The sequence below is a fragment of the Manis pentadactyla genome, chromosome 12, assembly GCF_030020395.1.
Source record: "Manis pentadactyla isolate mManPen7 chromosome 12, mManPen7.hap1, whole genome shotgun sequence".
Lineage (NCBI taxonomy): Eukaryota > Metazoa > Chordata > Mammalia > Pholidota > Manidae > Manis > Manis pentadactyla.
In genome coordinates, this window is record NC_080030.1 from 80,754,175 (window position 1) to 80,773,117 (window position 18,943).

General features: G+C 36.6%; 1 protein-coding gene across 2 annotated transcripts in view; it reads right to left on the reverse strand.

Annotated features, from left to right (window-relative positions):
• The window catches only part of ME1 (malic enzyme 1), a 235,895-nt gene that overhangs the window by 21,838 nt on the left and 195,114 nt on the right, over positions 1-18,943 (reverse strand). For both annotated transcript variants that reach the window (XM_057489334.1, XM_057489335.1), the window contains exon 9: positions 18,650-18,763. In XM_057489334.1, coding sequence (XP_057345317.1) covers positions 18,650-18,763 — 114 coding nt within the window. The remainder of the gene's footprint in view (positions 1-18,649; positions 18,764-18,943) is intronic.

An 18,943-nucleotide genomic window follows, 5' to 3' on the forward strand; every position in this document is an offset into this window, starting at 1 on the left:
TACTTTCATCAGGAGCATCAGATTGTTCAACAAAACCCATCTAATGACATAAGTCTTTTTAGAACCTACTTATTATTAGAGGTCTAACTGCAAACAGTTGATGTAGACTGACTTCATGAGAAAACACTAAATATTCTCAAGCTGTTCTTCTTTTGTATTTATGAAACAATATTTTTAATAATTGCCTTTTAGTAATGTAAGGAAACCTATGAAAATACTGAATTCTTTACCTTCTAAGTTTGGAGGAAAACTACCTGGTGTCCCCATTCTTACCTCTATTAGCTTTACAGCTGGAAAACTTGTTTCATTTATATACCTCAATCACAGAGATTAATTAAACATCATCCTATCATGTAAACAGTAGCTAGGTTTAACAATTTACTAGTCACAAATGAGAAAAAAAGTTATTGGGGTTCTCAGAATTTCCCCCAAATATTTTGATTATTCAGACTTTGATTTAGGCCCCAATTTCTCATCATCCCTTTCCTGTGCTAAAGTTCTCTGCAATGTAATTTTACAGTTCCTTCCACAAAAGGCAGAGTACACTTTCCAACCCCATTCCTTAGGCTTGAACATGTGGCTTCTTTGGGTCATTAAAATGTGGGCAGAAATGACAGTGTGCCAATTCCAAGCTAAGGCCTTAAGAGTAACTAGTGCTTCTGCTGCTTTCTGTGGCACTGCCTTTTGCACATTAGAAAAGCATAACCTGGATGGCCTCCTGGTCCAAGGAGGAGGAGAGCTTTGTAAAGCAGACCTAAACCTGTAGCTTAGAGCACCGTTTAGCCAGCATCACCCAATCTACATCACCTGAGCCACAGGTGTGTAAGAAATAATCACTGTATGGTACTGAGATCTTGTGGCTTTTGATAACAGCAATAGTCAAGTGATACGGGGGGGGGATATTTTGATTCTATATTCCATCATTTCTTCTTATTCAACATTGCTCCTATTTATTGCTTTGGGAATAAGAGGTTCCTTTTCCTGAAATGATATAATGAAAAGAATGCCCTTGCAATCCATTTGCTACCTCAATGCTCTTATTATCACTCAGTTATCTGTCAAAAAATAATCTTGCAATATTAGAAAGAAAAGGAAAAAGTGGTCATGGATAGCAATAATAATTTGGAACCATTTGACACAGTTATTTAGCTATCTAAATTATTTATCTATTTCTGAAAGTAGTGTAAGCTAAAATTCATGACTATTTTCACTCTCACAACAGAGAAATTTATAGGATAGGTACTAATTAAAGTTGCAGCTTGGGGAGACATATTTCCTGAGAATAATAATTTTTAGCTTGTAGCATTCTAAACCAAACATGATATAGTTTTGGCTTGTTGCTCTTTCCCGGAAATGCATAGACTCAATTATAGGTATAAAAGCAAGAAAATAGGCTAGCATCTATCTGAGGCCCCGTCTGGCAAACACTACAGAACTCCAAACTGCTTCTAGCATGAATACCAGGGCTAAAGGGCTTGTCTGTACACCGAGTCGCTTGCTAGGATTTCTGCTTTAAACAATGCTCACCAAGCTGATGTGCCTTTACAGACCTTGAGGGAGAAATGTACACATCCTGAAGAAGCACTCATTGGCTCTTCTGAAAGCTTGTGGTACTGGTGCCTTTTGTATTCAGTGTGTTTGCTTTCTAGTGTCCAGCCGGCCACCAACAGGTGGGCGCTAGCAACGGGGGGGTGGGGGGGCGGTCACAGCTACCGCACTCGGCAGCTCTCCTGCCTGTGGCTAAGATGCTGACTCTCAAGCATGCAGCAACTGTGGGTCCCTGTTAATGCACGTTTTGTGTGACAAGAAAGGTTCCTGAAAGTTCAACCTGCTACCTACTTCAAAGGTTTAGAGATTCGTCAGGATGTTTTTACAGACAAGGGGACTCATCTACTATTTGCTAGGTTCTCTAACAGAGAAAAAACATATTACTACTGCAACCTGGCTGTATTCATCTCCATGCAACATTATATAACCTTGAGGGCTGCAGAGAAAATTTCTATCTCTTAGAGAAAACAATGAATCACAGGGTTTGCTATTGGTCTCCTTGGTTTTCCAATGATAAAATGTATTATGAAAATGCAAGCCAATCCATTTATAGTAGTTTCTGAATGTCATATTACTTCCACGTCCAAATACTGAAACCTTTTTTGTGTTATGGCAGGGGAGTCTAATTGTCCTTTTTAGATAATTAATTCAGTCCTTTTTTGAAAAGTTAAATTTATTTGATAAGAAAACAACATAAACTTTACCCTCAAAAGGAGATTTTTAAGTGTACAATCTCCTGGATTTTTTTTTTGGTATCATTAATCTACAATTACATGAAGAATATTATGTTTACTAGGCTCCCCCCTTCACGAAGTCCCCCCCACATACCCCTTCACAGTCACTGTTCATCAGTGTAGTAAGATGCTGTAAAATCACTACTTGTCGGGGACGGAGCCAAGATGGCGGCATGAGTAGGACAGTGGGAATCTCCTCCCAAAAACATATATATTTTTGAAAATACAACAAATACAACTATCCCTAAAAGAGAGACCAGCAGACACAGGACAACAGCCAGGCTACATCCACACCCGCGAGAAGCCTCACGAAGGGGGTAAGATACAAGCCCCGGCCCGGAAGGACCCGAGCTCCCCTCAACCCAGCTCCCGGCGGGAGGAGAGCAGTTGGAGTGGGGAGGGAGAGGGAGCCCAGGACTGCTAAATAGCCAACCCTAGACATCCGCACCCAGTCATGGGGTGACGGATACTAGGGAAACAGAACAGTAAGAACTGTGAGTGGGTCCCCGTAGTCAGCGCCCCTGGGACAAAGAAAAGCAAGTGCTTTTTGAAAGTCTTAAAGGGACAGGGACCCTACAGCTGGATGGAAGCACCCCAGGACAATTACCCAGCAGCTGGGAATCCCAGAGAAAACCAGGCGCCCTAACCCCTGGCCAGCAGCTCTGAGACCCCCTCACGGAGATAAGCAGCCCCCCCCACCCCATGTGCTCCCCCTCTTGGCAACCGCCATAGCAGAGCAGCAGCCTGAGGCTGGTCACGCCCACAGCAAGGGAGCTTCCTCCTTAGCGGCTGGACAAGAAAAAGAACCAGTCTACGTGAAATTGCCCATCACAAGCCGCTAGGGGTCGCCATTGTCCCAGTAAAGAAAGTCCGGGAGCAAGTGGAAAAGGTCTTGGCTCTCCCAGCTGACAGGCGAGTCAATAGCATACCACTGCATCTATCAACATGAAAAGGCAAAAAAATTTGATCAAGACCAGGCTAACCCAGACATCTTCCACATCCTCTCCTGAGAAGGAATCTGGGGAGGTAGATTTAACCAATCTTCCTGAAAAAGAATTCAAAACAAAAGTCATAACCATGCTGATGGACTTGTAGAGAAATATGCAAGAACTAAGGAGGGACAATACAGAAATAAAACAATCTCCGGAAGGACTTCAAAGCAGAATGGACGAGATGCAAGAGACCATTAATGGACTAGAAAACAGAGAACAGGAATGCAGAGAAGCTGATGCAGAGAGAGATAAAAGGATCTCCAGGAATGAAAGACTATTAAGAGAACTGTGTGACCAATCCAAAAGGAACAATATTCACATCATAGGAGTACCAGAAGAAGAAGAGAGAGAGAAAGGGATAGAAAGTGTCTTTGAAGAAATAATTGCTGAAACCTTCCCCAAATTAGGGGAGGTAATGGCTTCTCAGACCACAGAAACACACAGAACTCCAATGACAAGGGACCCAAGGAGGGCAACACCAAGACACATAATAATTAAAATGGCAAAGATCAAAGACAAGGACAGAGTATTACAGGCAGCCAGAGAAAAAAAAGGTCACCTACAAAGGAAAACCCATCAGGCTATCATCAGACTTCTCAACAGAAACCTTACAGGCCAGAAGAGAATGGCATGATATACTTAATGCAAGGAAACAGAAGGGCCTTGAACCAAGAATACTGTATCCAGCATGATTACCATTTAGATATGAAGGAGCGATTAAACAATTCCCAGACAAGCAAAAGTTGAGGGAATTTGCCTCCCCCAAACCACCTCTTCAGGGTACGTTAGAGGGACTGCTCTAGATGGGAACACTCCTAAAAGAGAGCACAAAACAAAACACCCAACATATGAAGAAAGGAGGAGGAGGAATAAGAAGGGAGAGAAATAAAGAATCATCAGATTTGTAAAAGCTCAATAAGCAAGTTAAGTTAGACAGTAAGATAGTAAAGAAGCTAACCTTGAACCACTGGTAACCACAAACTTAAAGCCTGCAAGGGCAATAAGTACATATCTTGCAATAATCACCCTAAACATAAATGGACTGAATGCACCAATCAAAAGATACAGAATAATAGAATGGATAAAAAAGCAAGACCCATCTATATGCTGCTTACAAGAGACTCACCTCAAACCCAAACACATGCACAGATTAAAAGTCAAGGGATAGAAAAAGATATTTCATGCAAACAACAGGGAGAAAAAAGCAGGTGTTGCAATACTAGTATCAGACAAAATAGACTTCAAAACAAAGAAAGTAACAAGAGATAAAGAATGACATTACATAATGATAGAGGGCTCAGTCCAACAAGAGGATATAACTATTATAAATATATATGCACCCAATACAGGAGCACCAACATATGTGAAACAAATACTAACAGAATTAAAGGAGGAAATAGAATGCAATGCATTGATTTTGGGAGACTTCAACACACCACTCACTCCAAAGGACACATCCACCAGACAGAAAATAAGTAAGGACACAGAGGCACTGAACAACACACTAGAACAGATGGACCTAATAGCCATCTATAGAACTCTACATCCAAAAGCAACAGGATACACATTCTTCTCAAGTGCACATGGAACATTCTCCAGAATAGACCACATACTAGGCCACAAAAACAGCCTCAGTAACTTAAAAAAGATTGAAATCCTACCAACCAACTTTTCAGACCACAAAGGCATAAAACTAGAAATAAATTGTACAAAGAAAGCAAAAAGGCTCACAAACACATGGAGGCTTAACAACATGCTCCTAAATAATCAATGGATCAATGAACAAATTAAAATGGAGATCCAGCAATACATGAAATAAATGACAACAAAACACAAAGCCCCAACTACTGTGGGACGCAGCGAAAGCAGTCTTAAGAGGAAAGTATATACCAATCCAGGCATATTTAAAGAAGGGAGAACAATCCCAAATGAATAGTCTAATGTCACAACTATCGAAATTGGAAAAAGAAGAACAAATGAAGCCTAAGGACAGCAGACGGAGGGACATAATAAAGATCAGAGAAGAAATAAATAAAATTGAGATGAATAAAACAATAGAAAAAATCAATGAAACCAAAAGCTGGTTCTTCGAGAGAATAAACAAAATAGATAAGCCTCTAGCCAGACTTATTAAGAGAAAAAGAGAATCAACACACATCAACAGAATCAGAAACGAGAAAGGCAAAATCACGATGGGACCCACAGTAATACAAAGAATTATTAGAGAATACTATGAAAACCTATATGCCAACAAGCTGGAAAACAGGAGAAATTGACAACTTCCTAGAAAAATACAACCTTCCAAGACTGACCCAGAAAGAAACAGAAAATCTAAACAGACCAATTACCAGCAACAAAATTGAAGAGCTAATCAAAAAACTCCCCAAGAACAAAACCCCCAGGCCACATGGATTTACTTCAGAATTTTATCAGACATACAGAGAAGACATAATATCCATTCTCCTTAAAGTTTCCCAAAAAATAGAAGAGGAGGGAATACTCCCAAACTCATTCTATGAAGTCAACATCACCCTAATACCAAAATCAGGCAAAGACCCCACCAAAAAAGAAAACTACAGACCAATATCCCTGATGAACATAGATGCAAAAATGCTCAACAAAATATTAGCAAACCGAATTCAAAAATACTTCAAAAGGATCATACACCATGACCAAGTAGGATATATCCAAGGGATTCAAGGATGGTACAACATTCAAAAATCCATCAACATCATCCACCACATCAACAAAAAGAAAGACAAAAACCACATGATCATCTCCAAAGATGCTGAAAAAGCATTCGACAAAATTCAACTTCCATTCATGATAAAAACTGTCCATAAAATGGGTATAGAGGGCAAGTACCTCAACATAATAAAGGTCATATATGATAAACCCACAGCCAACATCATACTGAACAGCAAGAAGCTGAAAGCTTTTCCTCTGCGATCGGGAACAAGACAGGGATGCCCACGCTCCCCACTTTTATTCAACATAGTACTGGAGGTCCTAGCCACGGCAATTAGACAAAACAAAGAAATACAAGGAATCCAGATTGGTAAAGAAGAAGTCAAACTGTCACTATTTGCAGATGACATGATATTGTACATAAAAAACCCTAAAGACTGCACTATAAAACTACTAGAACTAATATTGGATTCAGCAAAGTTGCAGGATACAAAATTAACACACAGAAATCTGTGGCTTTCCTATACACCAACAATGAACTAATAGAATGAGAAATCATGAAAACAATTCCATTCACAATAGCATCAAAAAGAATAAAATACCTAGGAATAAACCTAACCAAGGAAATGAAAGACCTATACCCTGAAAACTATAAGACACTCACTCTTAAGAGAAATTAAAGAGGTCACTAACAAATGGAAACTCATCCCATGCTCCTGGGAAGGAAGAATTAATATTGTCAAAATGGCCATCATGCCCAAATCAATATACAAATTCGATGCAATCCCTATCAAATTACCAACAGCATTCTTCAATGAACTGAAACAAATAGTTCAAAAATTCATTGGAAACACCAAAGACCCCGAATAGCAAAAGCAATCCTGAGAAGGAAGAATAAAGTGGGGGAGATCTCACTCCCCAACTTCAAGCTCTACTACAGTTAGATTACTCGCAGTAATCAAGAACAGAGCCACAGACCAGTGGAACAGCATAGAGACTACAAACATTAACCTAAGCATATATGGTCAATTAATATTCGATAAAGGAGCCATGGACATACAAAGGGGAAATAACAGTCTGTTCAACAGATGGTGCTGGCAAAACTGGACAGCTACATGTAAGAGAATGAAACTCGATCACTGTCTAACCCCATACACAAAAGTAAATTCGAAATGGATCAAGGACTCAAACGTAAGTCACGAAACCATAAAACTCTTAGAAAAAAACATAGGCAAAAATCTCTTAGACATAAACATGAGTGACCTCTTCTTGAACATATCTCCCCGGGCAAAGGAAACAAAAGCAAAAATGAACAAGTGGGACTATATCAAGCTAAAAAGCTTCTGTTCAGCAAAGGACACCATCAATAGAACAATAAGGTATCCTACAGTATGGGAGAATATATTCATAAATGACAGATCCGATAAAGGGTTGACATACAAAATATATAAAGAGCTCACACTCCTCAATAAACAATAAGCAAATAATCCAATTAAAAACTGGGCAGAGGAGATGAATAGACAGTTCTCTAAAGAAGAAATTCAGATGGCCAACAGACACATGAAAAGATGCTCCACATCACTTGTCATCAGAGAAATGCAAATTAAAACCACAATGAGATATCACCTCACACCAGTAAGGATGGCCAGCATCCAAAACACAAACAACAACAAATGTTGGCGAGGTTGTGAAGAAAGGGGAACCCTCCTACACTGCTGGTGGGAATGTAAAGTAGTTCAACCATTGTGGAAAGCAGTATGGAGGTTCCTCAAAATGCTCAAAATAGAAATACCATTTGACCCAGGAATTCCACTTCTAGGAATTTACCCTAAGAATGCAGCACACCAGTTTGAAAAAGACAGATGCACCCCTATGTTCATCGCTGCACTATTTACAATAGCCAAGAGATGGAAGCAACCTAAATGTCCATCAGTAGATGAATGGATAAAGAAGATGTGGTACATATACACAATGGAATATTACTCAGCCATAAGAAAAAAACAAATCCTACCATTTGCAACAACATGGATGGAGCTAGAAGGTATTATGCTCAGTGAAATAAGCCAGGTGGAGAAAGACAAGTACCAAATGATTTCACTCATATGTGGAGTATAAGAACAAAGGAAAAGTGAGGGAACAAAACAGCAGCAGAATCACAGAACCAAAGAATGGACTAACAGTTACCAAAGGGAAAGGGACTGGGAAGGATGGGTGGGAAGGGAGGGATAAGGGCAGGGAAAAAGAAAGGGGGCATTATGATGAGCATGTATAGTGTCGGGGGGCACAGGGAGGGCTGTGCAACACAGAGAAGACAAGTAGTGATTTTACAGCATCTTACTACACTGAAGGACAGTGACTGTGAAGGGGTATGTTGTGGGGGACTTGGTGAAGGGGGGAGCCTAGTAAACATAATGTCTTTCATGCAATTGTAGATTAATGATACCAAAAAAAAAAAATCACTGTCATTTCCCCATTGTATGTCCATGGCTCCTTTATCGTATATTAATTGGCCATATATGTTTGGGTTAATGTGGGTTAATGTTTGGAGTCTCTATTCTGTTCCACTGGTCTGTGGCTCTGTTCTTGTGCCAGTACCAAATTGTCTTGATTACTGTGGCTTTGTAGTAGAGCTTGAAGTTGGGGAGCCACATCCCCCCCACTTTATTCTTCCTTCTCAGGATTGCTTTGGCTATTTGGGGTCTTTGGTGTTTCCATATGAATTTTTGAACTATTTGTTCCAGTTCTTTGAAGAATGTTGTTGGTAATTTCATAGGGATTGCATCAAATCTGTATATTGCTTAGGGCAGGATGGCCATTTTGACAATATTAATTCTTCCTAGCCAAGAGCATGGGATGAGTTTCCATTTGTTAGTGACCTCTTTAATTTCTCTTAAGGGTGTTTTGTAGTTTTCAGGGTATAGATCCTTCACTTCCTTGGTTAGGTTTATTCCTATGTATTTTATTCTTTTTGATGCTATTGTGAATGGAATTGTTTTCCTGATTTCTCTTTCTATTAGTTCACTGTTGGTGTATAGGAAAGCCACAGATTTTGTGTGTTAATTTTGTATCCTGCAACTTTGCTGAATTCCAATATTAGTTCTAGTAGTTTTAGAGTAGAGTCTTTAAGGTTTTTTATGTACAATATCATGTCATCTGCAAATAGTGACAGTTTGACTTCTTCTTTACCAATCTGGATTTCTTGTATTTCTTTGTTTTGTCTCATTGCTGTGGCTAGGACCTCCAGTACTATGTTGAATAACAGTGGGGAGAGTGGGCATCCCTGTCTTGTTCCCGATCTCAGAGGAAAAGCTTTGAGCCTCTCGCTGTTCAGTATGATGTTAGTTGTGTGTTTATCATATATGGCCTTTATTATGTTGAGGTACTTGCCCTCTATGCCCATTTTGTTGAGAGTTTTTTTCATGAATGGATGTTGTATTTTGTCAAATGCTTTTTCAGCATCTTTGGAGATGATCATGTGGCTTTTGTCTTTCTTTTTGTTGATGTGGTGGATGACGTTGTTGGACTTTTGAATGTTGTACCATCCTTGCATTCCTGGGATGAATCCCACTTGGTCATGGTGTATGATCCTTTTTGATGTATTTTTGTATTCGGTTTGCTAATATTTTGTTGGGCATTTTTGCATCTACGTTCATCAGGGATATTGGTCTGTAGTTTTCTTTTTTGGTGGGGTCTTTGCCTGGTTTAGAATGAGTTTGGGAGTATTCCCTCCTCTTCTATTTTTTTGGAAAACTTTAAGGAGAATGGGTATTATGTCTTCTCTGTATGTCTGATAAAATTCTGAAGTAAATTCATCTGACCTTGGGATTTTGTTCTTGGGAAGTTTTTTGATTAGTGCTTCAATTTCGTTGCTGGTAATTGGTCTGTTTAGATTTTCTGTTTCTTTCTGGGTCAGTCCTGGAAGGTTGTATTTTCCTAGGAAGTTGTCCATTTCTCCTAGGTTTTTCAGCTTGTTAGCATATAGGTTTTCATCTCTTAGATTTTTTAACTTTTTAATAATAAGATTGCCCAGTTTTAGCCAACCAGATGGCCACCCAGTGAAGAATTTCTTCCTTAACCTCGTTGCAGCCTGTAGTGACATGAAACTACCTCCTAGCCAAAAAGATGGAGTTGAAGTAACGTGTGCAACTTCCGGGTTTTATCTTGAAAGTGGAATGAGGCGTGCACCCCCAGCCCATTTTGCATGTCTCTCCCCAGCTGGTTTAGAGACAGCAAGAGCTAGAAAGCTTCTCTGCACCCAGAGACCGATGATGGAGAGCAGATAAGTCTCAGGTCTGCCTCCTTTATTCAAGTCTCGGGGACATGAATAAATAGTCACTGTTAGGTGACAAAGAAATACAATTTAACTTGTTTAAAGTTACCATATTTTGTAGTCTGCTTGTACAGCAGTTTAACCTAAAATCTAACCAATACATACATTTCAGCTAGTAGTCTCTTCTTATCTGAAGTTAGTGCAGGCACAATCAGGAAGAAACTCTGCCTTGACAAGTCCTTATCTTCTGGGAGGGCCAGCTACCAAACCATTAAAATCAAGAAGGTGGCTGTACATTTTAAAAGAGTCACAATAATGTAGAATGCTACCATTTTTCTATACTTAAACAGTAATTTTTTTTTATTCCCAACCAAATTTCTCTTTACTTCAATTTAATTATTTATTTTTCTACTTTGTACCATTGCCCTTAAATAATCTTTCATAGATTTGAAAATAGATATTCAATCACATCATCTCCTCTCCCAGGTAAGGAACCCCAACGCTTTTGATATAATTGGACCCGCCGTTGTTCCCTATAATCAGTGAGGAAGCTCGGCTCTGAAATCTCAGATGCTCTTGTCGCCTTGTAAATACCACAGAGCTGAGAACTGAGCTCATCAAAGGAACAGCTGATGTTGAATATAGTCAAGGAATTACCATACTTCCTAGATCTTGCTTTCAATGTTATATTAATGCATTTTAGTATTATGGTTCCTTTCTTATTAGCAGTAAAATACTATAATTAATCTCTAACTGTGGTTTACTTTGAAATAGAAATCAGAAACCCCATTGAAAGGATTGTAAGAGAAAAGAAGATTAATAAGATTTTCAGAATTACTAACAGAGTAAGAATAGGAAATACTAAAAATACTTTAAGAGGAAAACATGCCCTGATTTGTTGGTTTTAAACAATGCTTGGCTCACCAAACAATAAGATTCCACACAATCCATGGTAAAGCAGCATGACCCACAGCATATAACAGAAGAAGTAGTAGCTCACAGTAAAAGCTTGCTGAAAGCACCTGGGTATTCCCAGTCTCAGGAAACAACCAATTCTTGACTATTTGACTACTGATGAACAACACAACAGTGAAAGTATGTTCAAACTGCTTTTAGTATACAGTTGTAAATAAATTTGCATATGGTCTCCCTAAAAATGGAACTCTATTCACTTTCATTACATTACCATGCCAAGAAGGAGCCACCCACTTGAGAAAATAAAACTAGCATAAAAGTAAAAGTCCTATAAATGATTTTATTAGCAGCTGAAATAACCAAATTCAACCTGGTACAATATGGATTGTACTGCTGCTACAAGAAGCATGTAAATAAGAGAAGAGGCTCTCATCTGCTTATATCGAATGTGGACCTATAAATCCATAATGTGAAATGAATTTGAAAGATGCTGAATAATCTGAAAGTGAAAGACATAATCTCCATTTTCTTAACTCAGTGACTCAAAGTATTTTCCTGACTACAGTGTCCCAGATTATTCAAAACAGCAATTTTTTAAAAATTTTAAATAGATTTTACAATGTTGTCTTCACAGATGTTGATTGTTGTCAATATATATCATTAGTTTAGATTGTGATAAATTTTGCTGGCTGGGAACATGAATAAATAACTAGCAGCAAAATGCATTTTAATACTAACAGCAACTAAATTTGTTAGTTTTGAAAACTTTTAATGATATCCAGAGAAGTAAAGAAAAGCCCCCAGTTAGACACAGACAATGCCATCTATAAAGGTCGGTGACAGAACACAGGAAAGCAGAGTCCACAGGCTCTTGCATTCACTCATGACTTTGGGTAAGTCCTTTCATACTTCCATGGATGTTGGTATCTCCATCTACAAAATGGTTTGGATTGGTGATGACAACAGAGCTGATGAAAATGAACCATATCTGGACTTTCCAACTAATGGAGCACTAGACTCATCTGATGAAAAATAGATTCCTAAGCCCTGCTTCCAGATATTCTAACTAAATTTCAGGGGGAGGGCCTGGAATCCGTAGTTTTTTTAAAGCTTCCCAGGTGATTAGAATGACTGAATAACCAGTTTTGAGTTTTGAGAATGACTTGTCAGGTCTCTATCAGATGCATTTTCTAAACACATATGATATGTTTTCAAAAAAGTATAAAAAGATGACTTCTAAAGAAGGGAAGCTACAGAATAATGTAAATTGGCAATCACTTATTTCTAGTATCTGTGATTTTTTGCTTTTCTTCATTGACAACCTGATACACAAAGAAAAATATTTAATGTGGTTTAAACTCCCTGATTTCCTGGAATGAGAAGCAAATCGTGACGAAGATAGAGAAACACTGTGTGAAAGGAAAAGGCGTTATGCTTTCTTCGTGAACATCTCACTCTGTTCATCATCTTAACGGCACTGGCAGCTCCTCGACACCACAGCCAGACCTTGACCAGAGGACACTCATCCAGTAAGAAAAATAAACTACCCAGTCTCACTCCCCAAAGGTTTGATTCTTGGTTGTGATTTGGGAACACCAAGAGAATACTGAAAGAAGGCCAGGAATCATGAGATTGTAATATGAGCATTCCTGAAAGGCTCTACTTGCCAAAACAGGAGACAGGAGACAAAAATAAACATGTCCCAAAGTATTTTCTATATCATTTTCAAAGTTGATGTAATTATCTGGTTTAGATTAAAGAACTATCAGAATGTGATGTTCTCTAGATCTCGTAATATTAAGGCAACTGCCTTTACTATTAGACATCTACCTTCTGTACTAATGGCTCATTTTTCTCCTCTTTTCAAAATCTAATTTGGAACCCATATTCTTCATGCCAATCACTTCATTTGGATATGGATAAAGAAAATTTGGTTTCCCTTCATTCTCCCATTCCAGGGTCCCCTGTTGAAATGCTTTTTGCCTTATTTTGGCATAGTACATTTCTTATCTTAGAAATCCCAAATTCTATGGTGTTTCTCTTTTTAAGAATCTCTAATTACAGCAAATGTATTATGGACAGCTGGGAATTTCTTTTGACTGTTATTATTTCTTTAAACTCCCCTCCCCTCTTATTTTGTGCTGATTCTTAGTACAAGATGCAAGATAAAACCATACTGAATTATTACCTTTCTCAAAAGGTTCTGGTGGGTCTGGGGGGGATAGGTGGCAAAGATTGCCAAGATTTGGGGTTAGCATTCCATAGTCCAGGATAGGTATAAACAATTGATTATAGCTTGCCACTGATAAATATGTTTTCCTCCCTACACACAGGCATTAAAAAAACTTGCACATGTGCCTACCTTTCACCCATGCCTGCTTGGACAACCTACTCCATTTACTGACCTGTTTTTTTTTTTAACTCTTTATTTTATTTTATTTGGATGGAGATCAGCATTATATATGGGCAAAATTAAACTTTACATTCTGCTTTGTTTGTCTGACAAGCCAGAAATTTAGCTCAAAACACCTTTACAACGGATTTTATTAAACTAACCAGAAAATAATCTTCAGAATCAATGTATCCGGAAAGCCCTTGATTACTTATATGATAAGCTGTGTTTTTCCAGTATATTAGATTTAGACTAGTTAAATATAACCTTCAGAATTTTAATTATATTAAGTGAAAATGTTTTTAAATATTTTTAAAATTTAAGTATAGTTGATGCACAGTATTATATTGATTTCAAGTATACAACACTGTGATTCAACTTACTGGCCTGTTTTTATTATTATACCATTAGTGTGTCAGAGTTGAACCTGGCCCCTTCAGGTCTGTGGGTGGAGCCTTGCAAGTGTCCTGTCAATAGCACTTCATGCTTGTTAAAGATTAAAAGAAGATAATGTGACAAAAGTTTCTCCATGTTAGAGAATAACAAAGGGTGCAGAAAGACCATAATTTATGATAATAGATGGTTAACTCCATTAATATTTAATTTTGTATTGTTAAAAATAAATATTCATAATTGTTCGAAAGACTCTTGTATATAATCTTTTTGCTCTGCTATTTTTAATACCTACATATACATTGATCATACTCTATGTGAAATGGAAAAGAGGGAGAAAAAAATTAAGTCGGGTACTCTTCACCAAGCTTCAATGTCTCTTAGAAATTAGAATTAAAAAAAAAAAACTAACATGTATGAAGTATGTTAACCATCATTCAAGGAGGTGATAGTATCACTGGCTGAAATTCTAATAAAAACCCCAGAGGAAAGGAAAACTTTTCTATTCAGCATGGTTTCAAGTCCTAGACCTAAAATCAAGTTTCCAAGAAGGAAATAACTGTGTTGTCAAAACTATGCTCACAACATATAAGCTTTCTTTACTCACTATCTCTTTCTACAGGAACTGAATATCTAACTATAAAGCAAAAAATAAAAATGAATAATTGAAAAAAGAATTATTTAAGGCAGAACAAAATAAAACTAAAATCAAAACAAAATTCTGTATTCTTATTGTGGGTTAGATGAAGTCTTTCCTTGATATTATCTATTAATATCCTACCTTTTTATTTTGAGTTTTCTGTCTTACCATTTATTACCATTATTTGGGGAATATATTAAGTCTGGATTGGTTTGTTTTGTGGCTTCTTGTCCTCCCTGAAAATGCTCCAAATTATCATTGTGAAATGCAAATACTAGTCATGCTGGCAATGTGCCTTTTTCATCCTTTCTTTACTGCATTTATTCTCTCTCTAATTTTTATTTTGGAAAGATTTCCAAGTATCAGCCCATTTATGTTAAATGTATTAAGTACCAGCTGTCTAAACAGATATGTCAATTGTTTCTCACTATAAAATACTAAATTATTTTAATGTTATCAGTGACCAAATAATCAGTCTAAATAAACCTATGATATTGATTTAAAATATTGATATTTATAGCACAAACTCTTTTCACTGCACATATAGATATGAGAAAGTGATAGAAAATACTATAGTAATATTGAAAATGAAAACAGAGAACATGTTAGAATAATAATTATTTAGTCTGATGATAATATAACATCATAAATGAGCTTACCTCACAGTGTGCTTTTTGGTTTTTGTTGTTAAGGCTTTAAGGAGTAAAGGAGTTTCACTAACTTGCAATGTAACTGTTTATAATATGTAAAAAAATATCATAAAGTCATATATATAATCATAAAGCCTTATGATATATTTTACATATTATAAACAATTACATTGCTTACATAATAAAGATTTATGATTACATATAAGGTATATTTTTTACATATTATAAACAATTACACTGCAAGTTAACAAAATTAAAAGGAGATATTGTAAGAGTACAAAGGATAAAGGATAACAACACATAAAGTCATGTAAATTTGAAAGCAAGACTATACTAATTTACTAGTTATTCTATGACTTATTAATTCTACAACAGAAAGTAACAATAATTTTGACCTTTTAAAAACACAAAAGAAAAACTGTTTAATTAAAGCTTCATATGTTTCTTTTATGTTAAATAATGTACAGGCTATTACAAATATATCAATCTTTTAAAATGTAACTTTATTTATCTTGGCAAGCAGACTATATGGAGTTCTTTATTTTGGCAAGTGAAAAACATGAAGTAAGAGTGACTGATTAGGTCCAGGCAACAACTTCACAGTTATTCCAAGTACAGTAATCCATGGAATTTTGAGTCTAAGTCAGTAAGTCCATGTTAATATTATTTGAGATGTTAAAATACATACATATATATGTGTGTGTGTGTGTGTATGTGTGTGTGTGTATTTTACGGAGATTTCACATAAAAGTGTCATGAGAAATCACAAAAGAAAACCACAATCATAGACTCACTTTCTTGGGATTCTTGAGTGTACTACATCCCTAAGCACAGTATGATTTGCATAGTTTTTTGCCTAGCTCTATTTACTAAAATGCTAATGATCCAAATCTCTATCTCCAGAGCCCAGATCCTCACCCTGAGGAGAGATGTCAGTCTTGTATGTACAACTGCCAAGGAGACATCTCTAACTGAGGTCTCCAGACCTTAACCTTGCTATATCCAGAACTGATCTCATTATCTTTCCCTTAAACTGAGCTACCTTTTATTCCTTTTCTACATTAACAGCCACATCTCTTATCAAGACACCCAACAAGTCTTGCTAGATTGCTTCCTCTACTCTACCCTACTACTCCCTCTATATTTAATTGTTCACTAAGCATGACAATGCTATTCCCTAAATATCTACTGAATCAAACTTCTTTCACTCACCCACATAGTCAATGCTTTATTTCAGGCCCCAGTTATTTTTCACCTGTATTATTGCATGAGCTTTGTGACTAGTTTCCTTTTCTCAGTTTTGCCTCATTTCACTCCATCCTCCACAATGCCATCTGCATGACAAGAGGCAACCCCCCTCCCGCGTATAAGATTCAATTGTTCATTTTCAAGATTTAGAAAAACCTTTGTCACCTGTCATCTTCTTCCCTTCAAACCTAATCCCAAAATGTCTCTTATACAAAAATTTTATTTTGCAAATGCTCTTCTGCCTGGAAGGACATTCATTAATTAATTCATTTATTAGCAAATAATTGCAGTTAAGTGTTAGACACTATATAGGGCTTTGAAGATTACAGAGACAAAAGACATCACCCTTAGCTTCAATCAATATTTCACAGTAAACTTGCCATTCTCCTTCCCTTATTCCAGTTTTGAATATAAGAAGTTTAAGATATCCACGGAGACTCCAGATAAACTCCTAACTCTTCCTTTCAAACTTAGCTGAAAGAGTCCCATTACTCTCTTTAGTGCAGCTGAGAGCCTGTGCACCCCTGGCACCAGGACATACTTCTGTAATATTTTATGCAGAACTGTAATACTTGGCCTATTTGAATTCTTCCCACTAAGTTGTAAGTCTACTGAGATCAAGCCTTACTGTGTCCCCAAAAGACAGTACAATGCTCAATCCAAAGGCAATTTCATCCAGTAAATGTTATTTCATGACCACAGTGTGTGTCACACACAGGGCCACAGTGTAAAACTTTTTAGTTATGCTGATTCTTCAAAGCAACAGCAATTTTTAAGCCAAGAAATTTTAAACTTTGTTTTTATATTATAAGCGATTACACTGCAAGTTAATGAAATTAATAAAATTATTATTTGGCTCTCAGGAGATGTTATATAAGTACTTTCTCTCTAATTGCACTGCTTTATAGATACTCATTTGCTATAAAAATTATGCACTTTTTTTCTTTTAAGGCTAAGTTTATCTATATTAATTTTTTTTTAAAACATATTTTCCTAGCTTTAAAGGAACAAATACTAAGGAGAATTTGGAAATACAGAAAGGCATTAAAAATAATGTTTCAAAATAATATATATTTGATGTATTTCCTTCTATGACTTTTACACGCAACTCAATTTTTTAAACAAAAGTTACACATAACATTGTTTTCCTCTTTTCACTTAATATTATATTACTAATACTTCATGTTATTTAGTTCTTTGTAAACAACATTAAGCCTGTATATTATACTCAAGTGACTATTCCACAATTTATTTCACAATTATCCTTCATTCAAGTATGACATAGCACTATTATAATAAATGAATGATAAAACATATCACTGTTGTAAATAATGCTGTAATAACATCCTCAAACATGAAACACTGTACACATCTCTATCTCTACAGGATAGAGTCTTAGGATTGAAAACACTGGGTCAGATGCATGAAATTATAAAGGCTCTGGATATACATAAAACAGTTTCCAGAAAGTTTATACACATTCACATTTGTTTCTATATTAAATTCCTAAAGACACCACTTATTTCACAGTTATTTTTAAAATTCGTCTTCATATAGAAAGGGGATTTACATATATTTTTATAGGATTTGATGAAAGTGATAGATGTGCACAGATGGCAGAAGTAATAACACTTTATAACTGTGTAGCAATATGGTCACCAACCTACTGTTCTTAGTTCTCCCTATAACCCCATGAAATTGGTACTATTATTTCTATTATAGCTGGAGAAACAAAGTCAAGCAAGTTAACATTGCAATAACTCATTTATTAAAGCTCTTCTCAGAAATTCCCATTCAAATCCTCAAGAATCTGGTTGAGAGAGAGTAGCTATTCCATTTTTTTCCTCCTATCATTCAGCTACTATGCAATTTGACACATATCCCTTCATAAAAGGAGTTATGCCTAGGCTTCATCTATATCAATATTAAATTACCTCACTTGGAAATTAATTCAAGTGAACTGCAACCCATAGAGTTGGATGGAGCCTACTCTCATCACAGGCTGGTTCTATAACTGAGATAGTTTTTTCCTTTATACAGGAAAGTCTCAGTATTATTGTATGACATGTCTTTGAACACAGTGTTGGGGTGGGGTGAGTAGGAATACTATTGGTCTTTCAGATGGGCATCCAGAATGGCATACTGATTTTTATTCTGGTTAAAAGTGATAAATTCTTACCGTAACTATTAATCCTTTTGAGTCAACCAGCCATATTTTCTTTATCGCTTTCTCTTTTGGTAAGCCTTCTTTTTCCATGGCCATTACAATCAGGTGTGCAATCCCTAAGGCAGCCTAAGTAAGAAGTTATATAAACAGAATTGTTAAAAGTTGTTCTATGTAATATCTACAAGAGTTACATCTCACCCCGTTTTATCTTTGTTAATCAAGTACAAAATTGCTCCAGCTATTGACCTAAAGAGTTATATTCATTCATTTATACTGGAAGCGAAGTATTTTTGTCACATTTGGGTT